The following is a 16,866-nucleotide window of genomic DNA, read 5'->3' on the forward strand; positions in this document are numbered from 1 at the left end:
CCACCCCACAATTTATCCTGATCATCATTTCACTCTCTGGAGCAGCTGAGTCATTGGCAGGCTTTCAGCTGCCACCACTGCCCCTTCTCTAGAGCATTAGAGAAGCCCAGTTCAAACTATGATTCAATCGTTTACAGTTTCCAACGAGGCACTGCCAAGAGCCCTGTGTCGTCGAGATGGTTCCTCTATTCCTGGCTGTCTCATCTTCTCCCTCCCAGTCACTGGACAGGGACCTCTCTGTGGACGGTGCCACCATGGCCGGCTGCCCAGCCAGGACTCAGGTGGGCAAGACAAACACCTTGTTCTCCTCTGGCTGAACCGAATCGAGCCTGATTCCTTCTCATCATTCTCAAGGAGACTAAATCTAATCAACAACATCCCAGCCTGTTCAAGAGAGCAAACTGGTCATGTCCAGGAATTTCCCACTCCCAGGCTTGTCTCTACTGCCTCTCCTCCCCCTGGGCCAGTGCAGTGGACGCCCCAGTGGCAATGGGGGAGGGGCTGTCCAATTCCGGCCCTTGGCCTGTCTCCTACCTTTCCCAGGTATATCCTGCCCCCTCGTGGCTCTCAGGTGTCACCAGTGCCTTTCCACTCTGTCCCCACTATTTTCACAAAGTGTCCACCGCATCACAAAGCCTGATCCACACCAGCCCGCCTCAGTCCCTCTGCAGCTTTGTCCTGGGCACAGGAAAGTTTGGCTGGCCTTCCAGGCCTTTCCAAGGCTCATAGAAAACTTGGGGCTCTCTGCACATACTTGCTCTCCCCAGTCACCCACTCTGCTGGCATCTCTGTGAGGTCATGGACCAACAGAGCTCCAGAAGAGACCAGAAAGTACAACTGCTCCACGCCGGGATCCCCAAACCAAAAAGGAGCTTGGTCCATCCCTCCCACTCCATCTCTCCTCCTTGCCAACCCTCTTGATTCTCTCTCCTAACTCCTCTCTCTCTTCCTTTCCAGAATCTTCTAGCCTAACAGAAGGACAGAGGAGAGCTGGGAAACAGCCTTATTCAGATGGTCTCATTCTCTTTCTCAATTCTTCCACCTCATGCTTTTTAGGCTTATAAATCAAGAATTCACCTGGGTCTTAGGTTCTTCAGAGCTCCCCAGACACTGAGTGTTTATAGCAAGTTGTCTGGGTGCTGGGGAAAGGTTTTGGGGCCACAGTGAGCAAAGAGGGCATTCAAGTGAGCATCAGACAGAGGTCACGCCAGTAAATGTGCCATGTGTCAGCCCACCACATCAGAGCCCTAGGAAGAGGTATCTGCTGTGGAATTCAGACCGAGGTTTCCTTCCTCCAAGCACAGCTTTCTTCCCTTAACCATGGTGGTCATGGTGTCCTGGAGGACCAGCTGGGCCCTGGGAGGCTGGTGGGCCATCATATCCATGCGGAATTCTTTGATGACAAAGTAGTAGCAGAAAACATCCAGACAGCAGTTGATATTGGAGAAACACATGGACAGTTGCAGGAACAAGATGATGTTCTGCTTGGCTCTGCACTCCACGATAAAGCCATTCCTCACCAGGAACTGCAAGAGGAAACTCAGGTGGACTGGGAGAAAGGAGACCACAAAGACAGCCAGACTGGCCGCGATAGTCCAGATACAGGCCTTCTGCTGGACCCAGTCCTGGGTGTGGTCCCGACGGGCGACCAGAATGCAGATGCTCCTGGAGGAGCAGAAACCCATGATGCTCATGGGAAGAAGGAAGCCGAAGACCTCAAGAGGGAAGAAGACCTTGGCACTCCAGGTGCCGTCAGACATGTTGTGGAAGCACGTGTAATCTTCCACTTTCCCATGGAAGCTATAGATAGGGGTGCTCCCCACCCACACCAGGACCCAGATGACGCAGCAGATCCCAAAGGTCTTCCTGGGGGACCGGAGGTGGCTGACCAGCAGCGGGTACCGGATGGCCAAGAATCTGTCCAGGCTGATGAAGCAGATAGTGAAGATGCTCCCATACATGCTGATGAAGTAGAGGCACTCCACTAGGGTACAGAAGGGAAGAAGGGGAGCCTTCACGTGAGACAGGGCCATCTTGAATGGGAGAGAGAGCACCAGCAGCAGGTCAAAGACCGCCAGGTTGATCATGTAGATGGAGGTGGCAGCGTAGCAGGGCCACCTCTTCTTCAGGAAGGAGCTGAAGCCTCGGATGGCGAGCAAATTGAGGAGCAGACCGAGGAGGAAGGTGGGGATGTGGACAGCCAGCTGCACGGTTTTCATCAGCTCATCCACATCGTGGAAGGAGCAGTACTCACTCTGGCTTAGCTGGCTCATGTTCCTTCCTACAACGTCAACAGTAGATGAGATGAAGGTCCTCTTACTCTCTAGAACTGATGGATTCAAACGACTTTGTCAAGAATCATAAACATGACCCCTTTCTCCCACAGCCATCTATGCTCTTTGAATAACGATTAGAAGACACAGGAAGAAAGATTACCTCGAAATCTGTTGCCCACATAGAACCACTGTTACTTTATATATATGTGTATGTGTATATATATATATATATATAATGTATGGGTATATATATATATAAAGTATATATATAATCCCAGACTCTTTCTGTACACACACACACATGTGTGTGCCTTTATCTTTAATAAAAACAGAATTGTGCACAAACATCTGTCCCTTTTTTCCAATCAGAAGTCTTTCTGTTGAAAGTAGTAACAACAACATAAGCCCTGACCCAAACTGGTTTCATCAAAGAGTGAATTTCACAGAACTGGAAACATGAAAACTAGGGCAGGGCTGACTTGAGCTGCAGATTGTACAGCTTCAAATGCTGTTTTCAGGACCCAGCTCCTCTTTATATGTTGCCCCTCTGCTCCACCCCACCCCCACCCCGCAGGTTGGACAGAGCTGACCCCACCCCCGAATGTAGGGCTGGTGGCAATCAGGGCATCACATTCCCCTGGACACCGTCATTGGTTCATTTATAGGTCCAGGGATGAACAATTGACCCAGAGGTGATGAAAAGCAATGAAACTCTTGCTTGGGTTTCTAGGAAGGGGGTTGGGACTTTTTCTTTGGGATTTGGAGTTGGGAGGATAAAGTCTGAAGCTGCTACAGCCTCTTGTTCTCCGAGGAGAAAACCAGACAGGAATTGGAGAAACATGGAAGAAAGAACATTCCCAGAGGGAATGAAGTAAGGGCTTGAGGTCTCCTCAAGGCAAAGAAAGGTCTTTGGACAGGTAGAAAATTAGAGCTGGCCTCAGGGACAAGAGGATCAAGGCTGCAGCTGTGGCTGCAGATGGAAGCTGGAAGCCAGCAGAGAGAGGGAAGTCACAAGCCCTTGGGAAGGAAGGAGCTGAGTACTTTTAAGACCCCATAGAGAATGCCATTCCAAAACCCCCTCTAACTGCTAGCAAAAACCAAAACCAAAAAACATATATATCTCTCATCCATTGAGCACTATATAGTAAATATGTAATATACATTATTTGATTTGGTAGCTTTCCAAAAATTCTACATTTTCCTATGTGCTAACTTTTCTTATAGGTTTATGTCATGAGAGATCTAGGAAAATGTATTTACTCATATCAAAAGCTCCAGACTCCTGTCTGTGTGCATGGCACCTCCTGAAGGTGTGCAGCATAAGCCCCAGGTGCAACTGCCCCAACCCTAGGATGCCTGGAATAAATTAAATGCAAGCTGGCAGGCTGCCCCCTCCCAACAAAATATGCCGAACTAGCCAACAAGACTATCTCAAAAAATAGCTAGAATAGTTTGGAACCGACAAGATAAGTTTCAAAAATGGTGAGAAGAACAGGCAAGAACCCAATCCGATCTAACTGAAAGGTGTTGCAGCACCAAAGAGGAAGACTCACTTGGCTCAGAGAAGTCACCTTCAACATCAGAAACAGCAGAAAACCAAGAACCACAAAGATAAGAACAAATACAAGCTTGTGCTTAAAGAGATTCGACAAGACTGCAAAAAAAGGAACTTGGGCATCTGTTTTTGGCTGGGTCATGCTCAGGCAGACCCCATGGGTGAACCCAGCGCACATCGCTGATGATTCAAAGATCAGAACTGAAGTGGCCAAGAAAAAAATCGGTGATGCTCAAAGATAAACCCAAACTCAAGCCCACAACATGGCTGAATTGAACAAACCGATGAAAAACAGAGAAAAATGGCCTGACGGAAAGCATCCATTCTAGGATGCTGATATTTGTCTGAAAGGATTGTACCAGGTGTTTGTGTGGAAAAGAGACAAAACTCAACTATCAGCGTCCTTCAGCAGGACGATCTTAAAGGTCACATTTGAGTTGCTGAATTACTTCAGTTTTTTAAAATATTTATTTATTTATTTACTTGGCTGCGCCGGGTCTCAGTTGCGGTGGGCTCTTAGTTGTGGCATGTGGGATCTAGTTCCCTGACCAGGGATCGAACCCAGGCCCCCTGCAATGGGAGTGAGGAGTCTTAACCACTGGACCACCAGGGAAGTCCCCTGAGTGACTTCAAATGGGAGCTTTTCAAATGGTAATTTTTGAAGCTAGAAAACCATTCTATGGACTAGCAAAAAGAAATTAGGTTGAAAAAAATACTTCCAGCTAATGGCAGAGTGAGCAGAGACTCTAAAAAATTCATCCTCTGAATTCCCTCTGAAAGTTCAAGGAAACCATCTTTTAACCAATCTTTTTTATAAAAAGATCAGGAACTTCACTGGAATAAGATAAAAAGGCTTCAGGCTGCAGCAAGAGATAAAATACTCATTTTTTTCTCAAAGATGGGCTGCCAGTAAAAACCAATCTACTTGGTAGTAGGAGTCAGCAACCTCCCCGCTCTTGACCCGTTGCCTGGGGCTGTTGATAGCTCCTGTTCCGGCCAACTCAGAGATCCACTGCAATCAAGTGATCGCACTATAAGGTGGGTGGGTGGGAGGCTGAGAAGCAGATGCTTAGACAATATTAGACATTTGACAGATTTACTAGGGGAAAGGCCTGTGAAGGATAAAGGGAAAGGGACAGGAGTGGACAGGGAGAGCCCCTCAGGCCACAGAGCAGTCTGACACCTGTGCAAGGAGAGAGGGATGGAAGGATTGGGTAGGAAGAGCTTCAGACCACAGTGCAGCTCTGAGAATGATGGGCCAGGTCGACGGAGAGTCCCTAAGCACAAGTTGCCCAGTGGAGAAGTTCCACATCTAGCAGGAATCTCCCAGGACCAGTGCTTCCATGGAGCCCAGTCCAAGGTGAGCATGACCCCAGCTGGGCTGTCAGTCACCAGGGCCCTGGTCCCAGCCTCATACTAGGAAGGAAATAGAATGAATGGGGAAAGGTCATGGGTCAAGCAAATCAGGTCTGTGAATAGACGTGAAGGGTCTGAGAGGACCTTTGTTAGCCACCAGCAGCTGGTACCTGAGAGGTGGGGCTGCACTGAACAACAGAGAAGATGAGAACCTGGATTAGAGGAGCCACGTTTCACGCAAAATTTTTGGAAAGAAAACCACTCCCAGATGTCCCACTTACACCTTTAAATGTCATTAATATAGAACCTTACAAACATCTGTGAACAAACCAACCAAGTCTCCTGGAAACCTCTCTGAAAAAATAATTAACACCAGAAAAGTTTCGAGGGAGAAAATTTGAGCACAAGAATTTCATGCCCAGTTGGGTGGCTGTTCAGGTGTGAAGATCATAGAAAGCCACACTCAGGTATGTGTGGCTTCCAGGAAAAAACTGCCTCCAAGAGGCAAAACTTTAGATCTCCAAGAGATACTAACCATAAAGGATGCAAACATCTAGGTGGGAAAGCTTGGAGCTGAGCATTAAAAGCAGGAAACTGGAAAGAGAACGAAGCTATGATGAATATAGTTACAGATTTAAAAGAAAAAACAGTAAAAGAGATCATCCATGTCTTTAAAACAAGACAAGCTGTAACACCTCAGATAAATTAACAAAGAAGGGAGATGTTCTTGAGTTGAAGGAGACAGGGGTGGTGGAGAGTACTGGAACACAGGCGGAGCAAACACTCCATAAAAGGAAATTAAAAGTGATTGTTCTAGTGCTTCCCTGGTGGCGCAGTGGTTAGGAATCTGCCTGCCAATGCAGGGGACGCGGGTTCGAGCCCTGGGCCGGGAAGATCCCACATGCCGCAGAGCAACTAAGCCCGTGCGCCACAACTACTGAGCCTGCGCTCTGGAGCCCGTGAGCCACAGCTACTGAGCCTGCATGCCACAACTACTGAGCCCGCATGCGTAGAGCCCGGGCTCCGCAACGGCACCGCAGCAAGGAGTAACCCCTGCTCGCCACAACAAGAGAAAGCCTGCACGCAGCAACGAAGACCCAAAGCAGCCAAAAATAAATAAATAAATTTATTTTTAAAAAATGAAGAAGACAATTTATAAAAAAAAGTCATTGTTCTGTTTTTTTTTTTAACGTGAAATTTACAGAAAGCATACGATTTTTTTAAACCTTGAAGTAACCACTGACTATTACAAACAGGATGCTTATCCTCAAAATCACTAAAAAAGATAAAAGGAAACAAAGAAATCAGACAAAATAGCAAGGAAGTAAATAGAATGGGAAAAAGTACCTAAGCATAGAAATCACAGCAATAAATATGAAAATTTCAAAATTTTTAAATTAACCAACATTCTCCGTTCAATTACAAAATAAAATTCGACTCTTTGTTGCTTATAAAGGACACACTTACTTAATGACAGAGAAATATTCGAAGTAAAAGTCCCACGATGAGATAGAGGACAAATATAAACAAAAGGAAAGTCAGAGTGGCAATATTCATACCTAGCACTGTAGAATTAACAATAAAACTACATATCAGGATTAAAAAGTTTACTTTATATTAATGAAAGAAAGATCGTAAAGGCAAATATAGTAATCTTATGCACTGAAGGTTGTTGTATAAAAGTACATAAAGTACGATTGTTAAAATTCAAGAGCCATTGGCAAAGATATGGTAGTGTCAGATTTTAATATACTATAGATTTGAACAGATCGAGTTGGCAAAATATAAATTAGGATATATAGTTATATAAATAGTATAATGAATATAATTTAATTAATAGCTCTTAGATTTGATTTTAAATAAATAGGCAATCCACATTTTTCTCAAGTATCCAAGAAACAGTTGTCAAGATGAATTACCTGCCTAGCAAGAACAAAACCTTCCATTAAAAGAAAAGCAGAAATTGGGGACTTTCCTGGTGGTCCAGTGGTTAAGACTTCACTTTCCAATGCAGAGGGTGCAGGTTCAGTCCCTGGTCAGGGAGCTAAGATCCCACATGCCCAGCGGCCAAAAAACCAAAACATAAAACAGAAGCAGTATTGTAACAAATTCAATAAAGACTTTAAAAATGGTCCACATCAAAAAAAACTTTAAAAAAAAAAGAAAAACATATTATGTGGGCTATGTACTCTGACCACAATACACAGAAACCTAGGAAATAAAAAAATTGGCTTTTTAAAAATAAGCAAAGTCAGGACTATAAAACAAAATGTATGGGACATAATCAAGAATGACAAGAACTTTCTGGATTGGTTTGTTCGTTTATTTATTTATTTATTTATTTATTTTTGGCTACATTGGGTCTTCGTTGCTGCGCGTGGGCTTTCCCTAGTTGTGGTGAGCAGGGGCTGCTCTTCGTTGCGGTGCGTGGGCTTCTCATTGCAGTGGCTTCTCTTGTTGCGGAGCACGGGCTCTAGGCGCACAGGCTTCAGTAGTTTTGGCACACGGGCTCAGTAGTTGTGGCTTGCGGGCTCTAGAGCGCAGGTTCAGTAGTTGTGGTGCCCGGGCTTAGTTGCTCCGTGGCATGTGGGATCTTCCTGGACCAGGGCTCGAACCCGTGTTCCCTGCATTGGCAGGCGGATTCTTAACCACTGCACCACCAGGGAAACCCTGGATTGGTTGTTTTAAAAAAAAAATTCACAGATGCAGCCAGAACTATTCTCAGAGATAAACACATAACCCTAACAGCTTGAATACTTTTTTTTTTAAAAAAGATACTAAATAAATGAATGAAACAGTCAACTTGAGCATTTAGAAAAAAAAGAACAAAAAAGTAATAGAGAAATAAGGAAAATTTTTATAAAGATAAAAGCAGAAATAAATGAATTAGAAAGGAGGAAAATACCAGAATCAATAAATTTAAAATCTGGTTCTTTGGCAGGGGGAGGGGTAAAGAGTAAACTAAACAATACAAATACTTCTAATAACTGTGATCGAGAAAAATGATTCAATCCTAACTAGAAATAAGAAGGCAATGTAAGCTTAGATAGAGAAGAGAGAAAAAATGAGAAGAAATGACTTTATTACTTGTGTGCTAATCCATTTAAAAACCTTGAAGTAAAAAAACAAAACAAAACAAAAAAACCTTGAATTAGTTGAAAATTTAGGGGCAAAACGTAATTTACTACAATTAATAGGAGTTAACACAAGTAGTATTGATTAGACCAACAACCATGAATGAAACTGCGAATGTTATCAAAGAATAAACAGTTTCTAGCATAATTTTTTTTGGCTCTAGCATATTTTAAATTTCAAGGTCGAGATGATTCTCATACTCTGTAAACAATTTCAGAACATAAGATAATAATAATGAATTTCTGTTATGAAACTAATTTACCCAAATACCAAAACTTGACAAATGTAGCACAAAAGAGAAAAACTATTGCTCAAATGCATGTATGAATATAGACGCAAACATCTGAGTTAAAATATTACCAAATAGAACTCAGTATATTAAAATTATAAATCATCATTTTACCAAGTCAGATTTACCATAGAAATGTAAGGCCTTTTCAATGTCAGGAAATTTGTTGATACTGTGCGTTACGTCATCACGGCAAAAAACAAAAAGCCATCTCATTGTGTGATAGTTTTTCCACAAAAGTCATTTAAATGAAGGAATAGAAGGATACTTCTTACACCTGATAAAGAGTAACCTGTTCCCTTTAATAGCCAACTTTACATTTAATGGTTCAAAAAAAAAAAGAGGCATTCTTGTTGAAATCGGACACTTGCCAACACCCAGAAGTTCCAAATAATGTGCTAGACAATTAACAGAACCCAGAAGAAGAAATGAGGTATTCCCCTGAATCAATAATACAAATGGAAATCTTAGTCAATAAATGATGTTGAGACTATCAATGAACAATTCGGGGGTAAAAACCAACTTTTAGATCCTCATCTCACACCAAGTAGCAAAAGAAATTCCAAATTGATTAATAAATTAAATTTCAAAAAAATCAAACCATAGAAAAACTAGATGAAAGATTAGTGGTCAATTTATAAAAGCCAGTGGAGGGAAAGAAAAGCTCTTTGTCAACTTAGAATGGCTGAAAAGCAAAAGAATCAGAAAACAGACAGGACAGGTTTGACTGCACAAAATTAGAAAATTTCTTTTTGTTAAAAAAGTTTAACATCAAATAATATACTGGAGGAAAGGAAGTACAACAAATTGGTTAGATAAATGATGTTCCTTCTCTATGAAGAATATTAAAAAATGTGTAATATCAAGACCCACAATAGATAAACAGGCAAAGGACACAAATAATTCCCATAAGATTTTCGAAGAAATAAAATTTTTGCTTATATAATCAAAGAAGCTGGCAAGGGTTCCGTAAAACAGTCACCAATATGCTGGTGAGCATACACACAAGTACCCAACTTTGGGACGCTGATAACTTATACTACAAGCCCTAGAAATCTTATTAGTCTTTCATTCAGTGATTCTAAAAATTTACCTTAAGTAAATTATGCAAAAGAAGGAAAAAATGTGTACAGAAATATGTTCACTTTAATATTTTTTTCTGATAGCAAAAAATACACTCACGCATTTAAATGTCAACAAGAGCTTAATTTCGCTACGGTAAATCTACTCAATGGAAAATTTTTGTCTGCCTATGTTATGTTTATACTGACTACATTAAATAAGAAACCCACAAACTACAGAATTATACATTCAGAATGATTTCAAATATGATTTAAAAAACCCACGCATAGGGAAAAAAACCTAGAAAAAGTTTCCAAATGCCAAACATTTGTTGCGTTCTAACAGTTAGATGGGGGGTGATTTTTAAATCTTTTATCTTTATCTCACTCTTTTGTGTGTGTGTGTGTATTTTTCTAATGATAATATGAAAACAATTTAAAAATTGTTTAATGTATTAAATGCTGGGGAAAACGAAGAAAAATAAGAACAGCTTTTGACTTTCCCTTAAAAGAAGCAACATCTGGGTGTGTGCTGGAGGCAAGGTGGGAGCGGAAGGGAAGTTTACACAGAATTTAAAGGAATGCATTGAACTAACAGATGCTCAGCTGATGAGGCATAAATCTTGCCAGGTCAAAGATTTCAACATGGAGTGTCAGAGGGGCTTGGGAACAAAGCATGAAGTGACAGAGAATTGGACAGGTGAGGAAGCAGGTGCCACCTAAGCGACTGGAGAACAGCCACAAGAACCCGATACCCGATAAAAAGCAAAGTTTCCTCTGTCCGCAGGTCAGCCATCACATCATCAAAATTGTGCATAAGGAGGAAAGAAGAATATGAAAGAGGCTCAAAATGCCGGATGGACACTGAGTGCCAGAGAGTGGGTGAAGGGGAGGGAAGACGTTTAAATACAGTTCTCCCAAAGTTCAGAGAGCTATTAATAGAAACAAATGTAGACATTAAGATTTAACTATTTTCTAACGTGAGTATTTAGGTTAAATTGTCTTGTCTATTTTAAAGGGACAAAGAAGAGAAAATTCACAGTAGACACTGAAAGTGGAAAAAAAACTGCAATGTCTCAATATAGAAAGCAGACGGGCAACCCCATGGAGGTTTAGACAAATGTAACAATTATAATAAAAATTATAATACTCCCTAACAATTATATGAACTATAATACTTCTTATCAAAGGGGGAAGCTGATAAAATATTAAACCTCAATCATCTTGTGCCAATAAGAAACACACAAAAAAACAAAAAGGCATAGATAGAGTAAAATGATAAGATAATCTATGGATTATCAGGCACACAGAACACTAGGAAAGAAGGAAATATGACAAAGTAATTTTTTTTTAGTAAAAAGCACTGAGAGAGTAACACAGAAACCTCCCAAGGTAAATGTTATAATAAACAATTAATACATGAAATTTATGTTCCAATGAGCATAGCAAAGGAGTCCATGATGGGAACAAGCAGAAATGCAAAACAAAGTAGAAATAGAAATATAATTGTACGTAGAGACCTTAATGCTCCCGTCTTAGAATATCATAGATCAAGTAGACAGAGCTGTTTAGAGCCCAATGAATAAGGCAGAACTAGTAGATTGGTGAGGACTAAGTCATAAATCAAGGGAATACACTCTCCTGGGGAGAGGACGAGTGTCTTTCAACAAATTCATCCCATTCCTGGGCCCAGCCAAGGACTCCAAGGCAATGGCAATTCCACTCCTCTGTTCGCAGATCCATTTGCTGCAGCAAATAAGAAAACACAGCTATTTGCTGCAGCACCGTGATGGTAATAATATATAATAAGCATTTTTATGCATTCTCTTAAGTAATGTGTCAAACATAAAATCAGAAGTGCATTACTGAAATATGGCAAAGGAACAAATATTTATATATAAAACACAGATGCAGTCGCCGCTGAAAGGAAAATAATTCCTAAGTAGTCTCGTAAACAGGAAGACAGTGAGAAACGAGGTGAACCCCGGCTACACTCGGAAAATCTAGAAGAGGAGCATGGCGGACCTGTGACAAGTGGCCCTCGCACTGCTCTGATCATGCAGGCACCAGAGGCTGTCTGTCTGCAGGGGGCTGCGTGCGGAGGGACTGGGAACATAAAGGAAGGACTGGGGTTGTTCATAATCTATAAAAGAATAAACATATCAGCGTCTCCAAGGCTCAAGACAAGCTCCACTGTATGACTCCACAGGGCCACAAAAGGAACGGTTTCCAGGTGCTGTGAAAAGCAGATCTATCTTGCTACCAGAAGTCGGAGAGCAGACCAAACGGCCATATAATGAGCTCTCTGTCCCCAGAGGCATGCAAGCAAAGGCAGAATATCTGTTTATTCAGAATGTTGTCAAGAAAATTCACATATGTAAGAGGTTTTCTTTTTAAACCCTGAAATAGAATATTCTATCAATGTATCATTTTCTAATGTTTAGTGAAGAGGAGAGAAAACATCTCGTACAGGATAAAGGACTGGGCTGGGAGTCCAGAGGCCGCTGTTCTGCTCCTGCCTCTCTCTGGCTGGGGGCCTCTGTCTGGGTTCTCTCATCCAAACAGCACTGCCCAGCCCTGGGGTCCTGGAGCCCGTGGCCTCACCAAGGGGCTCTCTTACTGCCAACTCGGCCCCGTTCTGGGCTGTGATTCCTGCAGCTGTCAGGGCCCAGTCTGCCCACATCTTCAAGGACCCAGCATCGCACTAGGGGCAGCCCTGATCCTGTGTGTGTACAGCGGGTGCATTTAAACGCAGCTGTGGCTCAGACCAAGCCAGCCTTCCTTCCTGGAAAGTCCTGGATTTTCCAGAAAACACCAGCAACGGGAAAAATGCAACCTTAGGTGGTTTGCAGGCTAAGAAGATGCTTCTCTTGTGCTGCCGAACCCCTCATCCTCAGGGAGCACTGTGGGGTGAGCCAACCCAGAGATGGGAGTGCCAGCCTGGGGCTGAGCAGAGTTGGTGCAGCCTGAGGGACGTCGTTTGAAGAGGAACATTCCCCAGGACCAAGTTCCTTGCCTGAAATCCCAATCTCCTCTGAGGGAGCGGTGGTGAATGCCACAGTTAGAATATAAACGTTTACTTGGATGCAGTTATCTGTTACTAGTACCACAGTGTGAGCTGGGCTTCTGGGGCACGATTAAGAAAGAACAGGACACGGGGGGATGGAGCACACAGACAGAACCTCTGGGAGTCCAGAACTTTGCTGTAGCTGTACCCGGAGCTTGGTGAGGGTGAACTGAGGCTGGGGGAGTGCAGGGGCCAGCCCAGGGGCTTGAGATGTGGCCCCTCTGTGCTAAGTGCTCTAAGGAGAGAACTTGGTACATTCCTGGGATGCTGTTATAATTATGCCCACTTTACAGATGAAGACAGTGAGGCTCACAGAAGTTAAAGAGTCTACCCAAGATCAAACAGGTAGTGAGGGGCCTCACTGGAACTCACATTCTGCGTCTCTCCATCTTTCCCTCACCCCATCCCCACCGTCATCATCAGCAAGGGCACCCAGTATATCCAGGAACCCCCAGCACCCCCTTCCTCACTCCTTTCAGTGCCTGGCACCACCCAACAGAGTCTGATACCCTCAGACTCCCCTCCCCTCCTAAAAACCCCATCCCTTCCTCCAATTCACTTCCCTGATCCACCGCATCATCTGATATGATTTCCCTGCTGTGGCCGGGTGGGGCTGTTAACAGCAACTGTGTGCCATTGGGGTGAGTGTCCTGCCATCCTCAAGCAACTCCGGGACAAGGACCATGCCTCCTGTGCCCTTATGTCACCTCAGGAAGGTGATATAACAGTCCATCAAAAAGGACTTATTAAATGAAAGAGGGACTGAATTAACGACCTGGTCTGAGGCAGCTCCAGGGTGACAGGCGTTCCCTGTGGAGCTGAGACAGCCGGCCAGACCTGAGAGCACCAAGCCTTCCATGGAGCCCTGGGCTGCACTGTGCACATCTCTGCCCCAGCTCCACCGCCCTAGGAGCGCAAAGCTCAGCCCAGGCCAGTCCTGCAGACATTTCCTGACTTCCCGTTCTCCACCTCCACTCTTAAGAAAGATCTAGACTCCTCAGGGTTCTCCATGCTGCTGTATCTTCCCTCCCAGCCTCTCTGAGGGTTCGAGAATAATCTAGTTATAAGACATAACGGTATCCAAAGCTTGCTGGGCGCTTACTGGGGTGGGGAGGGGGGACAAGCACTTCCATCACTTACTGCTCTCCAGAGCCCCATGAGGAAAAAACTATTAATGCTCCCATTCCCCAGAGAGGTACACTGAGGCCAGGGAAGTTACACAGCTGGCAAGTGGCTGGCCTAGACTCCCAAGCATGGCTCTAGCCTGCCGCGAGCACCTCGCTCAGGGGCTGCAGGGTGATTCCTGGAGTTTGTAATCTTGGGCTCTTTGTGTTTTCCTGGCCAGATTCCAGGGCAGCAGGCAGCCAGGCCAGTGGAGGGTGGTGGCACGCAAGCCGAGCTCCCAAGGGGAAGGCTCCTGCACTGCCTACAGTGAGGTTTCCCCACTCAGGCAAGATGCTGCAACCCTGAGTCAAATTAGGAGGAAGTTGAGGGTTCGTAGAAAATGTCACCTGCAATCACGGACAAACCAGCCCTCCGCTGCTGCTGCCGCTGTCACGGAGGCTGCCAGGGGCTGCCACTGCCCCTGCCGTCTGGGAAGTCCCGTCGAATCGGGGCAGGTGTGGACAGAGCCCAGGACCCGAAGGCCCGGTTGACCTCAGGAAGGTCGCCCGCAGTCCCAGAGAGCAAGGTCAGTGTGTGGTTCTGTGTGTCGGGTTTTCTGAGCGGCCCGGGGGCTATTACCTGTAGGGGGTCCAGTGCAGCTGAGCGAGTTGTGAGATGTCATTTCTCCTCCCAGCTTGGTCACCAGCCTGCTCTGGCGAGAGTCACTTCCCTCTCTGGGGCTCAGCTTCCTCATCTGTGAAATGAGGGGGTGGGACCAGATGCTCTTCAAGCAGCTCCACAGCAGCCTTGTCTGGCCAAGGGGCTTCTTCTCTCGGGTCAGGAGAGGGGCTCCGTGGGGGTCCCTCCTCTCTAAGTGCAGCTAGAATGCGGCCTGCGGTGGCGGGCATGTTGCCAGGAAGAGGCTCTAGGCTCTTGTGCCCTCTCAGAGGGTCTGCACATTCACTCAGCTTCCCCAAAAAATGTCAAGAGGCACTGCCTGAGCCGAGGCGTGAGAAGCCTTTGGAAGAGGAGGAACCATCTCACACAGCAGACATTCTGAGCTTGGCGTCACACAGGGACAGCCAGCATCTGAAAAGGGCTGTCACGGCTTCCAGAGCTTCTGGGGTTTAGGATTCAGAACTACTGCCCACAGAAAAGAAGGTGGTGCTGGACACGTCATATTTCAGGACTTGTGGGTTGGAAAGGTCCAGCCTAGGAGACCTCAGCCCCTGCCTGCGTGTCTTCAAGGATGGTCAGCAGGGCATGCCCGTGACGTTGCTCCTTGGCCCTAGCTTCTCTGCGCCTGGACTCTACAGGGATTTGGGTCAGCCTTGGGCTGCATCACTCCAAAGGGCCCTGTGAGCAGAGATTTCCCCGGGGCGGCCCATCTCCAGGGCAGGAAGAGCCAAGACTCGCCCATGGGCCCCAGGTGGCTCTCAGCAAGGAACTCGTGCAGATTCCAGACATTCAGAAAAGTCTGGGCTGAAACGCAGCCTGGCAGATTCTGCTCCCTGCCCAGGAGGGACTAGGAGATCCCACAAATGACTGAGGCACGGGCTGTTTCTACAGGCCTGGCAGGCTGGGGCTTTCAGGCATCTACAGGAATAGAAACTCTCCAAAGTGGGTCGGGGTGATTTATCCCAGCAAACTCCGTCTCTGTATAAACAATAGCTTGTGTGTGACTGTGGGCAAGTCACCTGGCCCTCCAGGGCACGGGCTCCTCATCATTCGGTGAAGAGCTTGACAGAACCCTTTAAGTTCTCACTGTCTCCGATCCAATCACACTCGTGCTTGTGCTATGGGTAGAAACAAGTTCACTCACTGCCCCAGGCCATGGAACCCAAGCCGGCCTGAGCTCGAGGCGGGGCACCGGGCAGTCCTTCCCCAAGCGAGTCCACCCCAGGCCCCTGGCCCAATCTAAGCCGAGGCGAGTTGGCCGGGCCAGGGCACCCCGGGTGAAGCTGCAGGAGGCCAGGAGCCTGTGGGGAAAGCAGCAGGGAGGAGATGGGCAGGTGTCCAGGGCCTGCGGCGTGGGAGCTCCGGGAAGGGGTCAGCCTTGAGGGGCCCCCAGAGAAGGACTCACTGCTCAGGCCCTCCTCAAAGGGAGCCTTACCCACCTCCCGTTCTGGCTATCTTCTTTTTTTTAATGAATATTTCTGTTTTATTACTGTTGCTTTTTATTTTAAATTAGGAATGCATACACGTGATTCAAATACACATGTAAACATACAGTAAAATGTCTGTGCCCCACCATTGTCCCCAAAGCCAGCACCCACCTACCCTCAGGGTGCCGCTGACTGCAGCTTCCTTCACAGTTTCTATACAAGCATGTACACATATGTGGGTCCTTATTTTCTCCTTTTTAATGCAAACACAAGTCATCTTCCACCTCCCTTTCTTGAAGACCTTTGCTAAGGACCCTCATCAAGGGAGTGGACCCCTGGCAGGGGAACGTGTGGTTCAGGGAGACTCAGAGTGCGCTGGCTCGTTAGGGGCGGACCAGGCAGGGACTTGCCCAGGGCCGACCCATGGCTCTGGCTTCTCCATCCAGCTCCATCCAGAGTTGCCCACCACTGTGGGGGAGGGAGGTGGGGGGGGGGAGGTGTGCATTGCAGGCTGTAAGTGCTGGGTCAGAGCCATGTAGGATGCCTCCCAACCCCGCCCAGGGGAGCTACTCAGGGAACAGGGGCGAGGGACAAGGTGGGGGAGGAAGATTCTAGAGGCACAGAGAACAGCCAAAGGGCAGTCACGAGGAGGGAGGAGCGTGGCGTTTGGGGGGATCCGGGGGTTTCTCTGTAGAGTCGAAGGGCTGGAGGGCCGGCCAGACAGCAGCAGGGGCAGGGGTGCTCAGGGGCCCCAGGGAACGTATGCACTGGGTCAGAATGTCATACAGGAAGCTGTCCAATAAAACAGAATGCTCTGACCTAGTCCAGAGCTTTTCTTCTCACACCCAGCCAAATCAGGACCCACTACTGCGGGCTGGGGCAGTTCAAGAACTGGACACAGGACAGACCCACTCGGGT

The 16,866-nt window shown here is 46.0% G+C and overlaps 1 protein-coding gene across 1 annotated transcript; it reads right to left on the reverse strand.

Moving 5' to 3' along the window:
• Positions 1-1,247: 1,247 nt before the first annotated feature.
• GPR55 (G protein-coupled receptor 55) lies at positions 1,248-12,355 on the reverse strand. The gene is made up of 2 exons (XM_061191318.1): positions 12,277-12,355; positions 1,248-2,281 (listed from the first exon to the last, which is right to left on the reverse strand). The coding sequence occupies exons 1-2, from the start codon at positions 12,353-12,355 to the stop codon at positions 1,248-1,250; spliced, it is 1,113 nt and encodes a 370-aa protein (XP_061047301.1).
• Positions 12,356-16,866: the final 4,511 nt, after the last annotated feature.

This window comes from Eubalaena glacialis, chromosome 1 (assembly GCF_028564815.1).
Source record: "Eubalaena glacialis isolate mEubGla1 chromosome 1, mEubGla1.1.hap2.+ XY, whole genome shotgun sequence".
NCBI classification, from domain to species: domain Eukaryota; kingdom Metazoa; phylum Chordata; class Mammalia; order Artiodactyla; family Balaenidae; genus Eubalaena; species Eubalaena glacialis.

What these genes read in the sequence shown, in the direction of transcription:
- GPR55 (XM_061191318.1), bottom strand. Translation starts at nt 12,355, where the DNA reads ATGTGGGCAGACTGGGCCCTGACAGCTGCAGGAATCACAGCCCAGAAC. An exon ending in GGCAGTAAGAGAGCCCCTTG is followed by an intron (nt 2,282 to 12,276) that starts GTGAGGCCACGG and finishes TTGACGTTGTAG; the next exon opens with GAAGGAACATGAGCCAGCTA.